We start from the raw sequence: 22450 nt of genomic DNA on the forward strand, positions 1-22450 counted from the left end.
TTAGAATCCGCTTAATAGGGAATATAATATGGAAATTAATAACTTTACAACCTTAAGGTTCTATATATAATATATTTCACTCAAAGTATTTCCGTAGTCCACTTTCTTTTTAAACCTCTGCATCAATTTGACTCATTCACTCATGTTTACTCATTCACTCATGAAATTATTTGCCTCTCCTTTTCAGCTATAGCTTAAGCTACCAAGCGGTGCATTGGTACAGTGGCTTCAGTGTTTGACTCGCATTATGGAAGCCAGGGTTTAATTCCTGCTCAGGGCACAAGTTTTTCTTTAACAAATAAACATTCATTTAAAAAAAAAGGAAATGTTATGGACACTATATTGACACTATATTATATAACATGTTCAAAGTTAAATTATATCAACAACATAAATGGGCAAATGTGTATACTGCCAAGAGTGAGAGTATAAAAACACTGAAGTCAAAACACTTTATTTAGTGGGGCAATTTAACACATGCCTTTACAACAAGCCTTAAAACAAAAATGTAAATATTATAATTATAATCAAGAATAAGAAAGTGGTATTAAGAAGATCACCAAAACTATAATAATGTATCTGATAATTATTAACAGTATTAATTTCTTAATAATAAATAATAATGTCAAACTTCTTGTAACTTTTTAAGAGTCCTTTGTTTTCTCTGGTTTTTATAACCTTCATTTTCTTATTAAAATGCCTATTTATGAGACACAATGTTTCAGATGTCAATAACTTTGCAAAAAGTGACCCAGAGCCTTTAAACTACAGGCATTTTAAAGATTGCGATTTGTGAATATTTTCACAGCTTTTATTTAAACAATATCTAATATCTGCTTGCATTTTTATAAACCTTAGTTTGAATAAAGCAGATCTCAGGTGTAAGCGAGTTCATAATGCTAGAATGCATTATGCTACATTTTTATGCATCAGGTGAAGTGTTTAGAGGTCTCTCAAAAACCTAAAAATGTAACATAATATTGTATGGCACGATGAGCAACTGATGATTCTTTTAATTTTTAAAGAAAATAAAAAATTAAGAAACAATAACATGTCCCTACCTAAATTAGACACTGCATGACTTTAAAAGCCATAAACAACAGGTTTAGATAGTGAAAAACACTTTTTATGTGTGAAAAATTGGTGATTTTTCTTCCTCAAAATCAGCTTAGGATATTTTTGTAAGCTGTACGTTTTTTTGTTTACTTTTTAATTAAACTTTTAAAACCCTTTAATTTAGTAAATGCATCACGTTTCTTACACAAACAATCACATTCTCCCCTCTCCCTGTGGTGTTAACCAGATCAGCAGGCCTTATTACCAAAAGGTGAATGAATGAACCTCCATACCATCTCCAGGATACTCAGAAAGGAGGGATTGTTTTGTGCCAGCCAGCGCATTATCACCTCACAGTAGGAGGAAGGGAAGTGGGCTTTAATTTCACTCTCCATTAATACACATTTCCAATAGTCACTGATGATTTCTGCTCAATTACATGATAACTACAGTACAGTCAGATAGCTTTTAAATTCTTTAAGCAACACTAGCTGTTTTCAAAATCACCTACTTTGCACAGTACACAAGTTCTGAAAAAGTACCTTTTTCTGTCTGAGCAGACTCATCAAAGGTTTCTTATTTACAATTCTGAAACTTGGACGATATACCTCAGGTATTTATTCATAGTATAATCAAAATACCCCACCCCCACAGCCGGGTCTCGCCTCTTGCTGTTCCACACACGCAAATCCCATCAGGTCAGAATCACAGATATACCCAAATGGCAATGAACGGCAGTGTGATCGTATTTGACTGTATTAATATACTGTATATATAGTATGATACCATATGGTTTCAAAGACACTACAGTGCAGTATGTGAATTTTTTTTCTTAATCAAAATTTAAAGTTAGATTTCTCATTGCTGAAATTTGTATAAAGACAAAGTATAGATGTTCTTAACGCAGATGTAGTATAGGGGTTGTGCATTTACTGGAACAATTCTTAATTGTAGCAGTAAGTCACAAAGGATTCTTTTGAAGGTATTAGAATCCAACCTTGCGGGATAACTCAACGCACACACACAGGTACTTATACACAATAATACATTTATTAATACATAAAATGTGCATATACACATAACAGATCTTATCGTGAGGGTTAGCAGAATACCAAAGACATATTTTCAATCATGAAGAGTTACAAATATCAAGAGGGACATACATTCAGTATACATTTAGACCGTTTCGTAAATGAACTTGGTTACAACTTCTACACTAGATACTCAAAACAAGTACATCACTCATAGGAATTAAATTGATATCAACTCTGGTTGGGATAACAATTGAATTCTCGAGCGGTAATGCAGACTGTTGAATACACATCCAATCTGTGTGGATTCAGATCTCCCGTGGACAAAGAAGCAAAGGCAGGCTGGTTGCTGTGTCCAATCGGCGCTCTCTGGCTCGGTGCCAAGCAGTGCTGTTGCGGCTGGAGAGAGATTCCTGCGATGCGCTGCTGATGCTCTCTGAAGACAGGCTAGTTAGTGTTGGCTGAAACTAGCAGAGTTTGTGCACAGGAGAAAAAGTGACTGCGGGTCCCAGCAGGTCAGGAAGAGGACCAGTTCGTTCCTGATGAAGCTAGTCCTGAATACTGATTCAGCTGTCCACAGTTCCGACCTGTTCACGAGGCTTGCTGCTGATGCTAACCTCGGGTGGATCCTTTGGTTACGTGTTGGCAACCTCCGTCCTCGACTCTTACAACAAAGGAAAGTTCTGGCACTCAGATACACTGGCCGTTACGTGGTGGTCCGGGCTGAGTCTGAGGATGCTCAGGTGGAGCCCTGAGGCTGAATGTCCAGCAGGCATGCTGCGAGAATGTCCTGCGCTTGGGAACTGTGCTGCGCTTGGGAGCTTTGCTTTTCCAACTGTTCTGCCCTGCGAACCGTTCTCCAGGCTCTCTGTGTTGCCTGTTTTCCCTGGAGGAAATGCAGGCCGTTCATTGGTTGAAAGTTTCATGGGCATCAGAGACCCGCGTGGGGTTAACCTGCCCAGCCAGTTCCTGATTGGCTGATGATAAGAAACCATGCCCTCTGACCTTAGGGTCGTAAACCAACTTTGAATAAACTTTTCTTTGGATTCTCAGACTTTAAGGCGCCGAAATTACATTTGTTAAGGTGGTTGATGGGTACCAGCTTTTGGGAGCTGCTCCTTATCAGGACACTCTATCAGCTAGAAAAAACCCTTAATTGTGAACTATATCAGGCACCACTGAGATGAAGGAGAGAGGGACTGGCAAGGGAGCAGAAAATTTAATTCCTGTATTTTAATAAGCCTCGCTGCTACACAGATGTAAATCTGAAAGAGGCACATCGCATTTACAACACGCTATAATAAACTATTTTTACACATATGTCAATGTTAAAAAATATAGCCAAAAGGATTCCTCTAAAGGTTAAATTCCAAGCTGAAAAGACATGACTCGACGTGTCTTCTCTGTAACTTTTCAGTTTACAGCTTGTTCGTGGTCATTCATATTTAATATTATTAATATCTTCTGTATTGCATTAACATTGGAACGTTATAACAAGTGTGAAAAAGGTGATACACAACTGAGAGAGTCCACTGGCTTAAAGGTGTAACACGTTTGTCTTCACTGTCATTGTATGGTTTCAACATATTCATAAGCTGACTCCGGTTACTGGCAATTGTAAAAATAACCCTTCTTCCCTCCTTTGTTTAACATAAAGAATTCTGTGAAGAAATCCTTAATTACAACACCATCACGTATAATAATTCATCCAGATACACACACTCATGCCGGAGCCAATTTTGCCAGAAACAACCTCCCAGAGTACTGTTCAGTACTGCACAGTACAATATATGGTTTAAACTTTTACATTTAAAGTTAAATTGTTGGCTGATTACTGGCTGTTGAAATTTGGATTAAGGCAAAATATAGATTTTCTCAATTGAAATGTAAACCTGAAAGAGACACATTGCGTTCACAACAAGCTATAATAGTGGACTATTTTTATATATTCTGCAAAGTAAAGAAACAAACCGAAAGTAATTCTCTGATTGGACTTTGAACCTCCTGGGTGCAGTGCGCAGTCCTTTGCTCGTTACCACTATAAGGACAATAAACATTTTTTTTTTAAAAAAACAAAATGTTTCCAAAACATCCACTTGTGATATTTTACCTGCTTAGTTACACACGATTCCATATTAATATTACTATCAAGTGGTTTTAAATCAGTACAGCTATTTTTTACAGTTAGAGCAAATGGTGTTCTTACTACATATTCTTAGAAAAGAATAGAAGGTTTTAATTTTTTATGAAGTACAGTATATAAACTTTATAATGTTAGAATAAGCATGTTAAAACCATAACCCACTGTAAGTTACCAAGTTAAAGACTTTGATGCATAAAATATTTATGAAGAAGGTGGAATACGGCTGTGTGCTTTTGTCTAACTGAGCAATCTTGCTTTTATAAAATGTATCTACTTTTTGATCGGTTTAATGTTTAACATGCTGTTATACACAGTTTAAAATGATTAAAAGTCTAAACAGTATACTTAAATTCTGTAATTGGAAAAAGATTGTCCCTCAGCATTGACTGGAATTCGAAACCAGGCATTTTCTGGTGACAACCCAAATGCTTCACATACCATGTTAAGCTTTCACTGCTCCACCTGGCGGTTTTACAAAGTAGTGCACCCCTATTAAAAAAAAAAACTAGCAGTACCCTGCAACCTGTTAAATCAATACAGTTTCCCCTGCGCATTTTGAATGGCTGGATCTGTACCTTATACAAAGCTTGACTAAATATGTAATCTAAGTGTTATTTCCTTTTGTTTCTGTAGTATCAGCAAGCTGTTCAGCAGTCCATACAGTTGCAGCAGCAACATATCCTTCATCAACAGATGATGATGCAGCCTGTGTTCCAGCAGCAGGCTCAGTATACAGCAGTGGTAAGCAGTCATTTGAGATAAAGAGTAATGTGGCATAAAGACCAATAATGTTCAGTCACATGTGAGAATCCAAAAAGATGAAACACAGGCAGATTTCCTTTGATTAGCTATTGGTTTTACAGTCATCTGTGTATTTAACTTCGCTAGTTTTATTCATATCTGTTGCTTAAAGTTGTCTTTTCACATATCCATGTTATATATGTATAACCACTTTTTACTTAAAAGTGTTGTGTACAAGTATTCATGTTTATATAAAGAGTGATACAAGAGAATAAATATATGGATTAGAATGTGTTAAAATATTTGCAATAAAAACATGCATTAGTTATACAGATACTGTATATTTAACTTACTTTCATCAGTTAATTGTCAATTCTTTGCTTCATCCAAGGCAGGAATAGTTAATTAGTCCCATTCTGTAAAATATCAGTTAGGCACCAATGCATAATCTCTAGGAGATTATCCTGAAATGCTTTTCTAGGTGTTAGTCAGGGCGTGGAAAGCCCACCTGAGGTAAATGGGACTACAGTATACACAAAAAACTTACTTTTGCTGATTTTAGTTAAGATAACGTAATTTTGTTGAGTTAAGATAAACCTTATTGTTTTGTTTTTTAAAGTAGTCATAAATTGGCAATTTTACCCTTATAGGTTTATATTTTACTTAGCCCTGTTGTATAACATGTTAGGAGAGATTGTTTTCACAATTCATTGTAAGATCATATAAAGATTGTGTAAATGTCCCTAGATTAACAATATTGTCCAAGCAGTGCAGTGTTCAGCTTATATTTTCACCTACCTGTTCCCATCTGCTTAATATCAGATGCAATCTACTATAGGCCCTCAGGGAAAGAGTGAAAGTGAAATTGATCAATGCTTTGTTAAATCAGAACATATAAAGTAATTACACGGTAAAGAAATGTAAAAAAAAAACTTTGTTTACTTTTAAGGTGGATAATGATAAAGCTAATTAATAGAAAAATATTCTTTACAAAGAGTAAAATTTTCATTTTTTTCATTATTTACTAACATTATTCAGAAAACAACAATTGTATATGTTGCACATTACTAATGTTGTTAAGAATAAACTTAAATAACTTGCATCAAGAACATGTACAGATGCAGCCAAAGTGCGCGGCACAGACACGCACGTGATTGGTTGACCGACAGGGGCACTCGTCAAAGCAGTTGGACGGTCGTAGAAAGATTTAAATTTTTTTAATTTTTCCCGTTTTAGTATTGAATGTTTATATGGAATTTTACCACTGAAGGGAAATCTTAGTAGCTGAGCATAAAAAGAATAAGAGCATAACACGTCTGAAGGCCATACATGATATTAATTTTGGAACATAAACATACAGTATTACAGTATGTAAACTGTATACAGTATGGCTGGTCTCTGTACTTTAAAGACAAAATACACACCAGTATTCCATTTCTCCCTAAACATTTTAAGCATCGAAGTCTTTAACTAACGTGAAATAACGTGTATAAAAACTGGTAGTTTTAAGCTTTTCTGCGAATACGCTCGATACCGGAGTAAACAAGCATAATTTTAGAACTTGATTAATAGGGAATATAATATGGAATCGCGTATCTAAAGAAATTAATAATGATATAATTATAGTCATGTACCGCAACACAAGAATAGTACACGTTGTACAATGTCTGTTGATACAGCTTGTGTAGGGCTGTTTCACCATTCCTCATGTGACCTTGCGGGTGGTACTGTGGTCTAGGTGCCCGACTTGTAAACCAGAGGTTGTGTGCAAATACAGCCGGCGCCGCGACTTTTCTTTTAACAAACATTTCTTTGAGAAAATAGAATAGCAATATTATGGACAATTAATTGACAATAAATATAGAAAAGCACATATTAAATTTGGGAAATTTGGTTTCAGAAGTCCTCATATCAACAATGCCTATACTGTTTTCTTCTACAGTATACTAATCTATTGTAGCGCATTCGCCCCAGGCAGCGGCTGAAGAGCGCCCAGCTGGGGTACGCGGTGAGGGGCAGGACAGGAGTGGAAATGGTCAGGGGGGGAGACCATAAAGACCATAAGAAAATAAAGGTTTTAACTCCGCAAGTCTGAGTTTTTGGGTCCGTCCATCGAAAACCTGTTTATATGTGACCTTTCAGAACACCTATATGTTTTCTTCCTAGCACAATTTATGAGCACTCTGTGATTGAATTAATTCTCATTACATTATCACTCTCACTGTGCATAACAAGGAAGATTAATAAACATAAGGTTGTTTAATGACAATCTATTGCATATCTCATGGCTAAATAGTCAAGTCTAGCCAAAAGAGAAAACATCGACTTTATTTAAACTCCAGCGAAAGTATTAATGGTTTTTAATTACCATACTTTTATGGTACATGACTTTGCTAAAATGTATTTAAAAATAAAAACGATTACAAACGTCAGCAGAGAGAGAGACACACACACAGTTTTTCAAGTAATTGTTTTTTACTTTGTCAGCACCCAGACAAATGCATTATGTTATGCACTGAGAAGGATAAGGACCGCACCGCACCCCACCCACATGCCAGCAGAGAGAGAGAGAGAGACACACACAGTTTTTCATTGTCAAAAGTAATTGTTTTTTACTTTTGTAAAAAATCTTTTAACATTCCTCTTGTTTAACAGGAATGTTTTATTTCTGGACAGACTGTTAAATTAGAGGAAAAGAGCGCCTCCTTCTTTGAAGCATTCCGTTGATCTGATCATGAATTATTTTCCAGTTGCACAAAGTAAGAATTGAGAATCTCCGATTCACCATGCTACTAATGGTTTCCCGGAGATTGCAAGGCAAGGCACTTTTGCCTCTGGACCCATTGAAATTTACCGACGTGGTCCACCCCCAGTAAATTTCAAAAGTCACAAGATTTCTAAACATGAGGGCGGCGTAGTGGTCGGCTCTCGCTTTCCCATCAAACCAATGCACTGCAAGTACAAACCGCCCTCTTTCTCTTGAGTGATGGGCAACAGTTGGATATCTGGGAGAATTGTTCGTCCCATTGGCGTCTGTGAATTCCGCTCTGTAAACGGTGCTTCCTGAGGGGAGATAGATGGCGGGGACAGCGTCAGCCAAGTCCTGGGCGGTGGTGAGCAGAGAGGCCGGGATGGAGCGTCCTGAGGCGGTATGTGCTCTGTGGGGGGCAGAGCTTCCGCCAGGCATTGCAACATGCGCGATGGGGAGCGGCACTTATCGGGAGACAGCTGCTCTACCGTTTGACTGACGGAACATACTGTCTCCTTCTTCTGCATCTTCAGGAGTGTCTCTAACCTCCCAATCCTCCCCAGTAATGCGTCGTACTGCTCCTGCTGCTGCCAAAACGTCTCCATACAGGTGCTGCTTCTACAGGTTGGCACCCTAGCCAGTGGCCGAGAGCAGAGACCCACAGCCTGTGGCAAAATAACATAATTTATGTAAGAAATAAAGTCACACAGTAGTATTCATCAGTTGCGGAACAGACGTCAGAATAAACTTTTCTTTTCATCTTTCTTACTGCTTTTTTTTTACTGTCCTGGTGGTAGATTTCGAAGATCGTTTCGCCCGTGCGGTGTTTTCCTGAAGAACAGACTGTGAAGAAATATTTATAATTGAATGTATAATTCAAAACGGCAATAATGCCTTGTAATATGCGCTATAATCGCGTATTTCAAATGAAACCTGCTGTATTTGCTTACCCTTCGCTCTTTGCAAGCTGGGACGGCAGAAGCACCTCGTCTCTTCCCGTAAAAGCTCTTGGTCTCCATACTGTACTATGGTCGCTGTAGTGCAGGCTCGCAGTTTTTTTTTTTAGAAAAACCCATTCCCCGACGTTAAAAAAGCATCTTGCATCACATTGCTTGAAAAATAATTTTATTTTGAGAGACTGGATAAGTAATTCAAGTGTTTTTTAACTTCCTGAAAAACAAGTAATAATTTAACAATACAGTATGTGCAAATGTTTTATGATACGTCGCTGCTGTGAATGTCTGTAGAGTGTATCTTATTTGCCTGTCCTGACTGGTGGAGCTCATCCAGCTGTGTCTGGAGACACAGGCCAGGGTATCAGCCAGGATATCGGCTTGTTCCCCCCTCCCGCTCCTCTCTGTGTACAGTAGAGCCTCCTGTCCTGACTGGAAGAGCTCATACAGCTGTGTTTATCCTTTGAAACTCATCAAAAAAGATACACTCACCAGAGCTTGCACAACTACTGTATAACTAAAAAAGACCTCTTCACTGTGCGAAAATACAACCTTTATAAGTTTATGCAGGTAAATAATTTCTATTAAGAATGATTTTTTGATCTATCAATGTTAGATTAAAAAAAACACATTGCCCGACGTTAAAAAAGCATCTTGCATCACACTGCTTGAAAAATAATTTTATTTCGAGAGACTGGATAAGTAATTCAAGTGTTTTTTAACTTCCTGAAAAAGAAGTAATAATTTAACAATATATGTAACACGTTTGCATTTGTTTGGGAGCTATATTACAGTTTGTATTTTTCATATATAAGATATAATGATGTGTTCCTGCTTACACATTGCACGACTTTAAAAGCTTTAAAAACAGGTTTCGATTCGTGTCTTTTTTTACATTATCTGACGAGCCTTGTTTTGTCAAAGACCCAGAGATCATCTCACTTTCAGAGGACAGCACAGACTCAGAAGGCCGCAAAGATACTACAGTAGCAAGAGCTAATTGCACTATATACCGCACAAAGAAATGTAAAATAGTCTTCTTTAATTGTGAGGGCAGGAGTGAATCGCAGCAGGAATACTCAGCAAATGAAAACAAAAAACAGGGCAGGTGAGACGAGTATCCAAAAAGTGTGATCAGAAAAAGGAAACAATTGTTATGCCCAGCTATTTAACTTGCTAATGCATCAGACACATTCCCTTGCGTATTGTGTTTTAAATAAGATAGGAGTGTCTTTCCCAGGTATTAGCTCATCTGTATGGTGCAAGTTTATCTGTACCATACTGTATATAGGCACAGACTTGTATGCACCACTATATCGCTTTGGTAAGGAGACAGACTATGGCAAAAATCACGAAGACTCTCTGACAAAGTAAAAAACAATTACTTGAAAAACTGTGTATCTCTCTCTCCTGGTGTTTGTAATCATTTTTATTTTTAAATACATTTTAGCAAAGTAATGTACCATAAAAGTATGGTAATTAAAAACCATTAATACTTTCGCTGGAGTTTAAATAAAGTCGATGTTTTCTCTTTTGGCTAGACTTGACTATTTAGCCATGAGATAAACAATAGATTGTCATTAAACAACCTTATGTTTATTAATCTTCCTTGTTATGCACAGTGAGAATGATAATGTAATGAGAAATTGTGTACAAATAAATTGTGCTAGGAAGAAAACAGATAGGTGTTCTGAAAGGTCACATCTAAACAGGTTTTCGATGGACAGAATGATAGTGTAACGATTTCGAGTTCGGATAGGACGGACCCAAAAACTTAGACTTGCGGAGTTAAAAGCTGCCTTTATTTTCTTCTCCGTCGCCACCTGCCAGCGAGCTCTCCCGCGCCCTGACCAGAAAGAGACACACGACGAGCCCTGCTAATAAAGCACCTTGAATTGAATTGAGAGAGAGAGGGGGGAGGGTGAGAGAGAGAGAGAGGTGGGAGGGCGAGCAAGAGAGAGAAACACCCAGAGATGCAGAACCAGGGAACTATTTACATATTAAAACTATTTCCCAAATTTAATATGTGCTTTTCTATATTTATTGTCAATTAATTGTCCATAATATTGCTATTCTATTTTCTCAAAGAAATGTTTGTTAAAAGAAAAGTCATGGCACCGGCTGGATTTAAACACACAACAGCTGGTTTACAAGTCGGGCACCTAAACCACAGTACCACCCGCAAGGTCACATGAGGAGTGGTGAAACAGCCCTACACAAACAGTATCAACAGACATTGTACAACGTGTACTATTCTTGTGTTGCGGTACATGAATATAATTATATCATTATTAATTTCTTTAGATACGCAATTCCATATTATATTCCCTATTAATCAAATTCTAAAATTATGCTTGTTTACTCCGGTATCGAGCGTATTCTCAGAAAAGCTTAAAACTACCACTTTTTTTACACGTTATTTCACGTTAGTTAAAGACTTCGATGCTTAAAATGTTTAGGGAGAAATGGAATACTGGTGTGTATTTTGTCTTTAAAGTACCGAGACCAGCCATATACTGTATGTTTATGTTCCAAAATTAATATCGTTTATGGCCTTCACACGCGTTACAGTATGCTCCTATTCTTTTTATGCTCAGCTACTAAGATTTCCCTTCAGTGGTAAAATTCCATATAAATATTCAATACTTAAACGGGCACAGTAAAGACATTAAATATACATATACATACTGTATACTGTACAGTTTGCATATAGTAATATGTTTATGTTCCTAAATCAATATCTTTTATGAGCATGTGAAAGGCATGGTGAATCGGAGATTCTAAAAAATTACTGTATTTTGCATGATTGGAAACAAATGAGTGATTGCAAAATGCTGTGGTGTTACTTTTACAAAGACAGTAAATGAAAAAAAGAATGTGGACCAGGGCAATACTTTGAGTTTACAGGTTGTCCAAGGTCATTAATTATTAATACTGTTAGTAATATCTTCGGTAAAGAGTTTGATGGTGACAGCTCAAACATGAGAGGTTGAGCTTTATTAGCTCCACCTTGTGGAAATTCCGGATACTTTTATTTTATTTGCGGTACCACATGGTATGATGCGGCACTATGCAAGAATTTACGGTATTAAAACAGTAACTTGTGGTAGACTGCGTCAAGCACACCTGAAAAAAATAGTGCGTTTTTGCCCGCTTGTTTTGAATGGCTACATCTGTACATTAATAGTTTCACAAAAACAGGTACTTCACTTATTTGTATTTTGTTAGCATATATTCATGTATTAAGCAGAAATCCTTGATAAAATGTAGTTGTTGAGGCACGAAGGTTCAACAGCCAATTGTTTTTTCTACTTTTTAGTGTGGAATTACTACTTGTTCCTTTGTTAATTTAATTTAATTTAAGACTTGCCTTGCTGCCTGCAGTAAATAATTCCTAACAAATTCTGTCATCTTAATTTTTCTGTTTCTTTCATCTTGTTATAAATGTACATATAGCACCCTGAGTGATTATAAAACAGCACATTGTATCTTGTTATGCTGTATGTTCTGTAAACTGTACTGTGTTACCAAGCTCTTCTAAATATTTCATAGATGCAGCAATACCATCAAGCATTTGCACAGCAGCCACATCATCAGAATCATCCCCACCAACAACAGACTCTGTTTCTTACCTCACCTCTGGAGTTCCAGACTCCTATAGGGAATTTCAGCCCAGCTGTGACAACTCATGTTGGGACTGTGGCAGTGGAGCCTCTGTTCAGCAACATGAGGTAAATCAAACCACACATAAGTTTATGCTGAAAAACAGTTTTATAAGTTGTATAACACTTTGACACTATTAGTCAGGTGAGTGGTACACTACACTTCTTCATTGTTCTTTACATTTACAATTACTGTGACACTTTGGCAGGGAACTTTAACTATCATTTATTTGCATTCACAATCGCTGTGTTAGTTATGGGGCACTACCAATATCATTTAAAAAACAGTTGTTACTGTAGTACGATTTTGGTAGTCATCAGCTGCTGACTGCATGATTGCTTTATGGTCTGATCTTGTCAGATTTTGGAGGCTAAGCAAAACCTGGCTTGGAGACATCTACAGATCTAGCCATTGCAGTGTAATTTTTTTTAACAACTCAAACTCAAACCTACAGCAACCTATATGCTTAAAGTATTGCGTATGGTGGTTCTGTGGCTAAGGATCTGCGCCTGTGGCTGGAAGGTTGCTGGTTCAAATCCCGCAGCTGGCAGAAGAATCATACTCCGTTGGGGACAACCCCAACTGCTCCAGGGACACTGTACAATGGCTGACCCTGCGCTCTGACACCAAGCTTCTCTCTGTCTTTGTGTCTCATGGAGAGCAAGCTGGGATATTTGAAAAAGACAAATTCCTAATGCTAGAAATTGTATATGGCTTATAAAGTGATCTCTCTCTCTCTAGTCTGTTAGCAGAGTTTGTGTTGACACACTACACCTTTTTGAATGGATTTTTATCACCTTTGTCTGTCTGGTGGATGGGGGTTGTCTTCTTCCTCAGTTGAACATCTGATACTTCCCCAGTAAACCAAGAGACTAAAACCCACTGTTGATAAAACTAAGATTTCTAAAAATGCAACTAGGTACTAGATATTGTTTAAATAAAAGCTGTGAAAATGTTCACAAATCACAATATTTAAAATGCCTGTAGTTTAAAGGCTCTGTGTCATTTTCCGCAAAGTTATTGACATCTGAAACATCATATCTCATAAACAGGCGTTTATGAGAAAGAAAAGGTTATGAAAACCAGAGAAAACCAATTACTCCTTAAAAAGATACAGGAAGTTTGAAATTATTATTAATTATTACTTATTATTAGTAAGTTAATACTGTTAATAATAATCAGATACATCATTATAGTTTCAGTGGTCTTTCAATACCACTTTGTTATTCTCAATTATAATTATGATGTATACAATTTTGTTTTAAGGCTTGTGTTGAATTGCCGCACTGCGATGAATAAAGTATTTTGAATTGAATTAAACTGGTTGAACTGGTTTTTACTCCCACTATTGACAGTATTCATGTTTGTTTATTCACATTTCTATTATATTATTAATATAATTTAACATTGAATACATTGTAATATGTAAAAAACAATAAATAGTTAATATAGTGTAATATTTACTATTTTATTTTTTAAAAACTTGTGCCCTAAGCAGGAATTGAACCCAGATCTCCCAGATGGGGGCCTAACCACCAAACCCACTGCACCCAGGCCACTTGGAAATAGCTGAAAAAGACAGTTTAAATTTTTAGAAAGTAATTATAAGTGAATGAGTCAAAGAAAAAATAAAACATGTTTACAAAGAAAGTTGACAATGGTTATACCACCAGCTCTATAAATATATTTTATTTAGATCCTTAAATTTATATTGTTATTAATTTCTTTAGTTACGTGATTACATATTATGTTCCCTATGAAGCGGATTCCAAAAGGTACATTTTTTTACTACAATAATGACAGCAAGTATTCATAGAAAAGGTTAAAACATTATAGCTTTTTACAAAGTATATAAACTTAATATAGTCAGAACGAGCACGCCAAATTAACCAGTTAAATACTTATGCATAAAATGGTCAGATGGTGCTCAACTACCAAAAGATCCCTTTGGTTGCAAAATTCCATATTAATATTCTATATTAAGTGGATTTAAACATGCACAGTAGAGAGATAAAATGAAGCAATCGTTTCACTAACAACTAATGCACCACAAATGCCACCTTTTGATCTTCTTTGGCCAGTGAATCACATGCTGCGATAAAGTGCAGCCCCTGTAATATGTTACGGGCCTTTAACACGCATTCTGAATGGCTACGTATGTACTGACAGGACAGACATCTTTCTTTAGACTTTAAAAAAAAAAACAAGTTGCTGGAGTAAGTGTAAACCAGTATGTGTCACTGTTTTCTCAGGACCAGAATTTCCAAATCAGCTTTCCTTAATTCAGTTAGTGAAGTATTTTTTCTCTGCCTGATCTGCTGCTAGCCCAAAATTGCCATGTATCAACCAAGTGGGTGCTGTATTTCAGTGGTTGAGGAAGTAAGTCCCCTTATACTATACGTATAAAGTTCTTTGAGATTAAAAGTACTATATAAATGCAATAATTATTCAAGTTTATGCTAAATTGATTTAAAATTTTAAACCATTTTACCTTTTGTTTCTCTAGAACTGCTTTATTGGATACTGAAGTAGTTGGTACCCCAGAACAGAACGTCAGCAACCCACCAGATATGTCTAGCTGGAACCCCTTTGGAGAGGACAATTTCTCTAAACTAACGGAAGAAGAACTGCTGGACAGGGAATTTGACCTCCTGAGAGCAAGCAAGTGTTGATGGCAATATATTATAAGTCTTGTCATTTAGTAATGTTGATTTCTAAAAGAAATATTTATTTTGTCATGTCATGGTTTATTATTTTGATATTTAACCATGCTTTCTAACATGTGAAATTACATTATCATATTTATACTAAAATTAAAGTAAGCTTTATATCTGTTCCTTGACAGAGAAACCTGAAGAAAGGACAGCAAGTATTGACTCAAGTTTAGCAATGCAGCAGACTTCACAAAAAACACTCTCAGAGGATCTCTTTGGCTCAGTACCATTTGTTTCTAATCCAGGCAAGTTTTAAGGAAGCAATCTGAAGAAAAACATGGTTCCTTGAAATTAAAGTCATATTTAACTGATTTTAATTCCTAATAGCTGCAACTGTACTTGAAAAACAAAAGTAATAAATAATATCAACTCTTCACAGAGCAATGAGATGAACAGGATGCACATCTCCAAAGGAGGATGTATTCTCCAATGAAATTTATTCTACTCTGACAATGTTTCGACACACAAAGGACTTCATCATGACATGTACCTTTGACTAAACAAATCTTATATATTCTGACATTTATTAGCTGAAAGCATGTTATATAAAAGGAAGCCTTATTTCCACAGATAATGAAGGTTGTCATAAATATACTTCAGTTATCCTTTTCACAACATACACAGAATAAATCTAAAAGAAAATCCAAATGAAAAACTACCAAATACAAAACTTGTTACATTAATAATCATTATCAAAATATTTGAAAAGTGTATAAAATGTATTATTTAAATATAGATATCTATATAAAAGATCAATCTTATCCTTATAAGGGCATTAACATTTTTACTTAACCTCTTTAAAAGTGGTTATACAGATGCAGCCATTCAAAACAAGCGGGCGATACCGCATTATTTTCCGGTGCGCTTTACGCAGTCTACCGCGAGTTACCGTAAATGCTCCTATAATAATAATAATAATAATAATAATAATAGCTTACACTTACATAGCGCTTTTCTGGACACTCCACTCAAAGCGCTTTACAGGTAATGGGGACTCCCCTCCACCACCACCAATGTGCAGCATCAACCTGGATGATGCGACGGCAGCCATAGTGCGCCAGAACGCTCACCACACATCAGCGATCAGTGGGGAGGAGAGCAGAGTAATGAAGCCAATTTATAGATGGGGATTGTTAGGAGGCCATGATTGATAAAGGCCGATGGGAAATTTGGCCAGGACGCCGGGGTACACCCCTACTCTTTTTGAGAAACACCCTGGGATTTTTAATGACCACAGAGAGTCAGGACCTCGGTTTTACGTCTCATCCAAAGGACGGCGCCAGTTTACAGTATAGTGTCCCCGTCACTATACTGGGCCATTAGGACCCACATAGACTGCAGGGTGAGTGCCCCCTGCTGGCCCCACTAACACCTCTTCCAGCAGCAACCTTAGTTTTTCCCAGGAGGTCTCCATCCAGGTACTGACCAGGCTCATACCTGCTTAGCTTCAGTGGGCTGCAAGTTGTGAGCTGCAGAGTGACATGGCTGCTGGCTTTTAAGCATCAAAGTCTTTAATTCGGTTGCATACTGTGGTTATTTTGGAAAAGTTTTTACGTGCTCCTTCTGGCTATATATATAAGTTTATATACTTCATAAAAAGTTATAATGTTTTAACCTTTTCTATGAATACTTGCGATAGTTATCACTGTAAAAGAAACGCATACTTTTTAAAATTTGATTAATAGGGAATATAATATGGAATCACATATCTAAATAAATTAATAACAATATAATTATGTTTATATAGCTCAGATTATCACAGTAGTACACTATATTTGTAAACATCTGCATCAATTTGACTCATTCATCCAAGATTACTTAGAAACGTTTTGCCCTTTTCAGCTACAGCTTAAGTTGTCTAGGAGCGCATTGGTGTAATGGGTTAGGCATGTGCCTTGGATGCTGGAGGTTGGGGGTTTGAACCCAGCTGTTGCCATGAGTTTTCTTTAAACAAATAAACATTTTTTTGAAAAACTAAAATAGTAAATATTATTGACACTATATTAAATTTGTTGGTATTTCTAAATATCACAACACATTCAAAGTTAAGTGATTTATTAATAACAACTAATAATTTCAAACTGCTTGCATTTTAAAATTGTTTTTTATTCAGGGTGATTTGTCAGTTTTCACAAACTTAATTTTATAAAACGTCTATTTTTGAGACGGGGTGTTCCAGACTTATGTTTAATTTCTGAAACTCCCTCTTTATTCCACGTTTTAACCTTCTCTATGAATACTTGCGCTCGTTATCTCATTAAAAAAACTTAGATTTTAGGATCCATGAAATGGGGAATATAATACGGAATCACTTATCTAAAGAAATGAATAACGAGTTTAATTAAAGGATCTAAATATATGTATTTATATAGCTGGTAGAATTACTGTAATCCATGTTCTTTGTAAACACTTTATTTTTAATTTGACTCATTCATGCATGATTACTTTAGAAACATTTTTAAGCTGTTCATCACAGCTGTGTTTCCAAGCAGCCCATTTGTCAATTGGGGTTCTGTCTAGGTGATCCTTCTGTGGGTTTCTCACCCACTGCGATTCAGACACAGAATGGATATAAATGGGTACAAGTCAGGCAGAGGGAAGGGGGATCAGTGAAACTGTTACCTGTCCTGGATAAAGCAGTTAGAAAATAGGTGGATTTACACTTGTGAAAAACGTTCCAATTTTAATGCGATATGGAAGATATTATTAATAATAAATGACCTTGGACAGTCTGTAAACAGAAGATAGGACAAAGGCTAGGACTGTCAACACCCCGCGTTTTAATGTTATGTAGAATAGACAGTTCTGAGGGATGGGAAGGAATTTTCAGTAGCATGCACTGTTGTCATTGTTGCTGTTTAACATTAGATGTCCTATTAAATGTCCTATTTTTTCTTAACACTGTTTTTCCATACTGTTGTTTTAAAACTTGAACAAAGACGTGCCACATGCAAACATCGCGATGTTGTATAGTTTTAAAACCACTACAGTATAGCTTGTATATGTGGGAAATACATTTATTTATACTGCATCAAAGCTGAACTCATTCAGAGAGCCTGACATTACAAGCTGAGTTAAAAGGAACATGTTAAAATATTTCCAAAATAATTCCAAGTGAACGAGTTGATGGATTCGATAATAATAGAGAAATCATAACAATAATCATGCAGTCCAACTGAAAGAAGGACACTTAAATCAATGGAATTAATCAAATCCCAGGTGTGAGTTCATAAAGCCAGGTTTACATACTACCCCTACTTCTGCGAAACACACAGGTGGGGTTTAGGCTGCAATTGAATTGGGGATCTGTATTCTTCACACCTGAAACATTGTTTTCTCTGAAAGCGTTTTCCTCCCTCTTAAGCTGATCTTTTGCTGCCTGTGCATGCTTACACAGCTCCCTATGTGAATTGTTGCTCTTGACTGAGAAAGCTTTAGAGAACTTTACATTTTTATTTTCAACAAACTGTAAATATGATGTTTACATTGGTGTTTTTATTAATTTTTTACTTAAGCATATGTAGTGTCAGCTGTCAAGGAGAGCTCCCCCCCTTCCCCCCCACAGACAGACTGGTAAAGCAATTTTGAAGTGTTAACTATCCAGCCATTGTAAGCCACTGCAGCAGCCATAAATAAATAAAAAAATAAACTTTTTTTCTCCTGATGGTAACTGTAACAAATTATCATGTTTCGCACCCTTGCAAAACAATCATGACATTCTCATCCAGTCAAAGCTTTGATATTTTTTTATCTTGAAACCGTGATCTTGACATGCAGGTGTGAAGTCGAGTTAACAGCTTCAGATTTAAAAGGTTATTAATAATATCTTCCGTGTTGCATTAACATTGGAATGTTCTTACAAGTGTAAAAAGAGGTGTCTCCTCTATAACTCTTCAGTTTACAGAGAAATTCCGCCAGAGCTATACAACATTGTCCAATAGTACTCTTCTTGTGTTTAATTTCTAATTTCCAGTTTAGCAGAATTTGCACAATGTGCCCATTGTTTAATTACCCACGTCTATATCACTGTACAACACAGGTTTGAGTCGAAGTGTCTGTTAATAAAACAGAGCGCCTTCCTATACATATAACTACTGCATAATTTCTTTATCCTTTTCAGCTAAATGAGGGGAATTAAATCAGTCAGAATCTCGGAGTGCCAATTGTAAAAATAACCCTTCTTCCCTCCTTTGTTTAACTTTAAGAATTTTGCGAAGAAATCCTTAATCACCATACCATCACTTAATTTATCCAGATACACAAATTCATGCCAGAACCAACAACAAGCTATAATAGTGGACTGTTTTTATGTATTCACCATATAAGAAACAAAAAAAACAAATCGCACTTAGAACCATTGGGTGCAGTGCTTTGTCCGTTATGACTACAAGGACAAAAGTTTTTTAAAAAGAAAAGAATGTCAAAATGTGTCCGAAATGTCCACCTGTGATAATTTAGCTGCTTAGTTACACGATTCCATATTCATATAACTATCAAGTAATGTTAAATCACTACAACATTTATCTTTTTACAATGATAGCAATTGGTGTTCTTACTACATGTTCTTAGAAAAGGATAAAAAGTTATAACTTTTTATGAAGTATAGACTATAAGCTTAATGATGTTGGAACAAGCACGTTAAAACCAGAACCCACTAAGTTACCAAGTTAAGGACTTTGATGCATAAAATATTTATGAATACTTAAATTATTTATGATAAAGGAGGAAGGGTGTGTACTTTTGTCCAACTGAGCAATCTTGCTTTCATAAAATATACCGACTTTTTAATGTTTAATCTTTAACATGCTGTAATACAGTTTAAAATTAAACAGTCTAAACAGTCTAAACAGTATACAACTTAAATTCTAATCTATATTAATATAACTATCAAGTGGTATTAAAAACAACTTTTTTGTATAGATGACACGATTGAGATGATTACAATCTAATCTTTCTACGTGTGATGCTATTAGAAAGTACAATACGCTCCTGCTTTGTTTAACGATGGTGTGAAAAATAAATCTAAATCGTGAGAAAGCTATGCTTAAAGTTAATTAAGGGACTTAGAAGACAATGATAATGATTTACGTTGTTTAATTTTAAAAACTAAGTGATAAATGCAGACACGATTAGTGCCATTCGCACTGCGAAAGCTCAGGCTGTGCTGCTTTCCCGCCTCTGACAGAGCACAGTATTTTCACAGCCTCTGATTGGGGGAAAAAAAGACCAGCTGATCTGTCCTTCATAGCAGGAAGAGAAGAGAATGTGATTATTTTTTCTGTATGAAACGTGTTGCGTTTATGAAATTCAAGTATTTAAAACAAATAAAAAGTAAAAATCTTACAGTGTACACAGAGATTCTAAGATGATCACAAGGAAGAGAAATCACCGGTTTTTAGCACATAAAAAGTGGTTTTTAACTATCTAAACCAGTTTTTTTACAGCTTTTAAAGTCATGCAATGTCAAGCAGGGACACATCACTGTATCTTATTATATATTGCGTTTTTAAAATTAAAAAAAAAATTGTTTGCCCATCGTGTTGATAGGCTGTTCTCTGATTACTGGCAATCGTAAAGAACAATAACCATTCCCCCCTCCCATGTTTAACTTAAAGATTTCCATTAAGAAATGATTAAACACAAAACTCTCACGTATAATAATTCATCCAGATACACACACTGGAAACAGTTTTGCCAGACAACCTCCCAGAGCAAATCAGGCGTCCGGGCTGAGGTCTCCTTTAGCCCAGCCAGCTGGTTCCCTGTTGAATGACGCTGACGGATAGGGTTCAATCCCAGGCGGTGTACTATAAAGTACAGTTAATTATTTTTTTAATTCCAAGTTAATTTGTTGGCTGATTGCTGGCTGCTGACATTTGGATTAAGATGAAATATAGATTTTCTCAATTCTGGTGTAAACCTGAAAGAGACACATCACTTTCACAATAAGCTATAATAGTGGAACATTTTTATGCATTCTGCTCTGATCGCACTTTGATCGCACTGGGTGCAGCTCGCTTTATGCATAATTAAAATATTTATGATGAAGGTGGAAGGTTGTGTACTTTTGTCCAACTGAGCAATCTTGCTTTTATAAAATATACCAACTTTTTAATGTTAGTGATTGACATGCTGTAATTCACAGTTGAACATTATTAAAAATCTAAAGAGTATACAACTTAAATTCTTAATTGATAAGATTGTCCCTCAGCAGTGAGTACTCCGTACTTTTTGAATGGCTGGATCTGTACAGTATCTAAGAGAGGTAATTGCATGATCAACTTCAACAAAATGAGTATGCACTGTATAGAATAGCTTATGACACCTTATGAAACTATAGTGTTCAACTATTTTAATAGTTTTAATTTCCTTTTGGTTTTTACAATGTATACTTTTCCATATGGATAAGAAATGTACAAATATCTACCAAGTATATTGCATGAAATAGATCCTTTTTAGATCACCTTTAGATTACCTGTGTGAGGATGTCTGAAGGAGTCATTTTACTCTGCTATTACATTAAGCACGAGATTCACATTAATACCCACCATCAGGCAAGGATGTCAGAAGTGCTTGGGTGAGAAAAACAAATCTGCCTTAACTAAATAATTCTTTAAATTTTGTCTACATTGACTTTTTGTTTTTGCACTGCACCTTATTGTTGACTTTAATTATTTGATCACATTTGAAACAGTAAACATTTAGACTTAAACCACCAATTAAAAAAGTAAATCTTGCGTATAGTTTAATCTCTCTATAAGGACTACTAAATTCATATTAAGAATAAGAATAAGAGTATTAATAATAATAATAAATTCTATATAGTCATGCCAAGGAACAAGTAAAAGGTTTATTTCATGCTGAAAAGAGAAGAATATAGTCATTTCCATCCAGAGATCACCAAACAGTTTATAGATTCTTTGGTACATTTTATGACAGTCTAGTCATGTGGAAAACATTGAAGTACAGACTTGCAGATCCTTGTTGCTCAATAGTGTGCACATATGTTAAAAAATAATAATATATGGTGAAATCCAAAACTGAATGTTTGATTCAAGAGACATTATTGAGGAAGAAAACAGATGCCCTCTTCTGGATTGAACAAGCTATGTCATTTTGGCGAGTTGTTTTGACAATTTATTTGCCTGTTTGTTATTGACATACTTTTTTAATATATAATTAAGTGTGTGGTAATCTTTACAACACAGTCAGCCTGAAATAGATAGACAGCCCTGCATTCATGTTCACTTTTCATCCAGATAAATGGCCGCTCTTGTGATGCTAAACGTTGTACTCAGGTAAAACCCGTCAACTGATATTGGAAGCTCATTTGTAATGAAAACTAGTACATCCTAAGTTAGCATTCTCAACATCTGTGACTTTTTACTTACATTCAGATT

At 35.9% G+C, this 22450-nt stretch overlaps 1 protein-coding gene and 1 pseudogene across 2 annotated transcripts in view; one reads left to right on the forward strand and one right to left on the reverse strand.

Annotated features, from left to right (window-relative positions):
* The window catches only part of bmp2k (BMP2 inducible kinase), a 157733-nt gene that overhangs the window by 108220 nt on the left and 27063 nt on the right, over positions 1–22450 (forward strand). Inside the window, exons 12-15 of one of the 2 annotated variants that reach the window (XM_088629473.1) lie at positions 4864–4971; positions 12226–12404; positions 14843–14997; positions 15182–15295. In XM_088629473.1, coding sequence (XP_088485599.1) covers positions 4864–4971; positions 12226–12404; positions 14843–14997; positions 15182–15295 — 556 coding nt within the window. The remainder of the gene's footprint in view (positions 1–4863; positions 4972–12225; positions 12405–14842; positions 14998–15181; positions 15296–22450) is intronic. The other variant, XM_088629474.1, reaches the window with a different exon arrangement.
* On the reverse strand, positions 7394–8379 carry LOC148673157 (uncharacterized; annotated as a pseudogene).

Source organism: Lepisosteus platostomus, chromosome 4, assembly GCF_059453375.1.
Source record: "Lepisosteus platostomus isolate fLepPlt1 chromosome 4, fLepPlt1.hap1, whole genome shotgun sequence".
Classification (NCBI taxonomy): domain Eukaryota; kingdom Metazoa; phylum Chordata; class Actinopteri; order Semionotiformes; family Lepisosteidae; genus Lepisosteus; species Lepisosteus platostomus.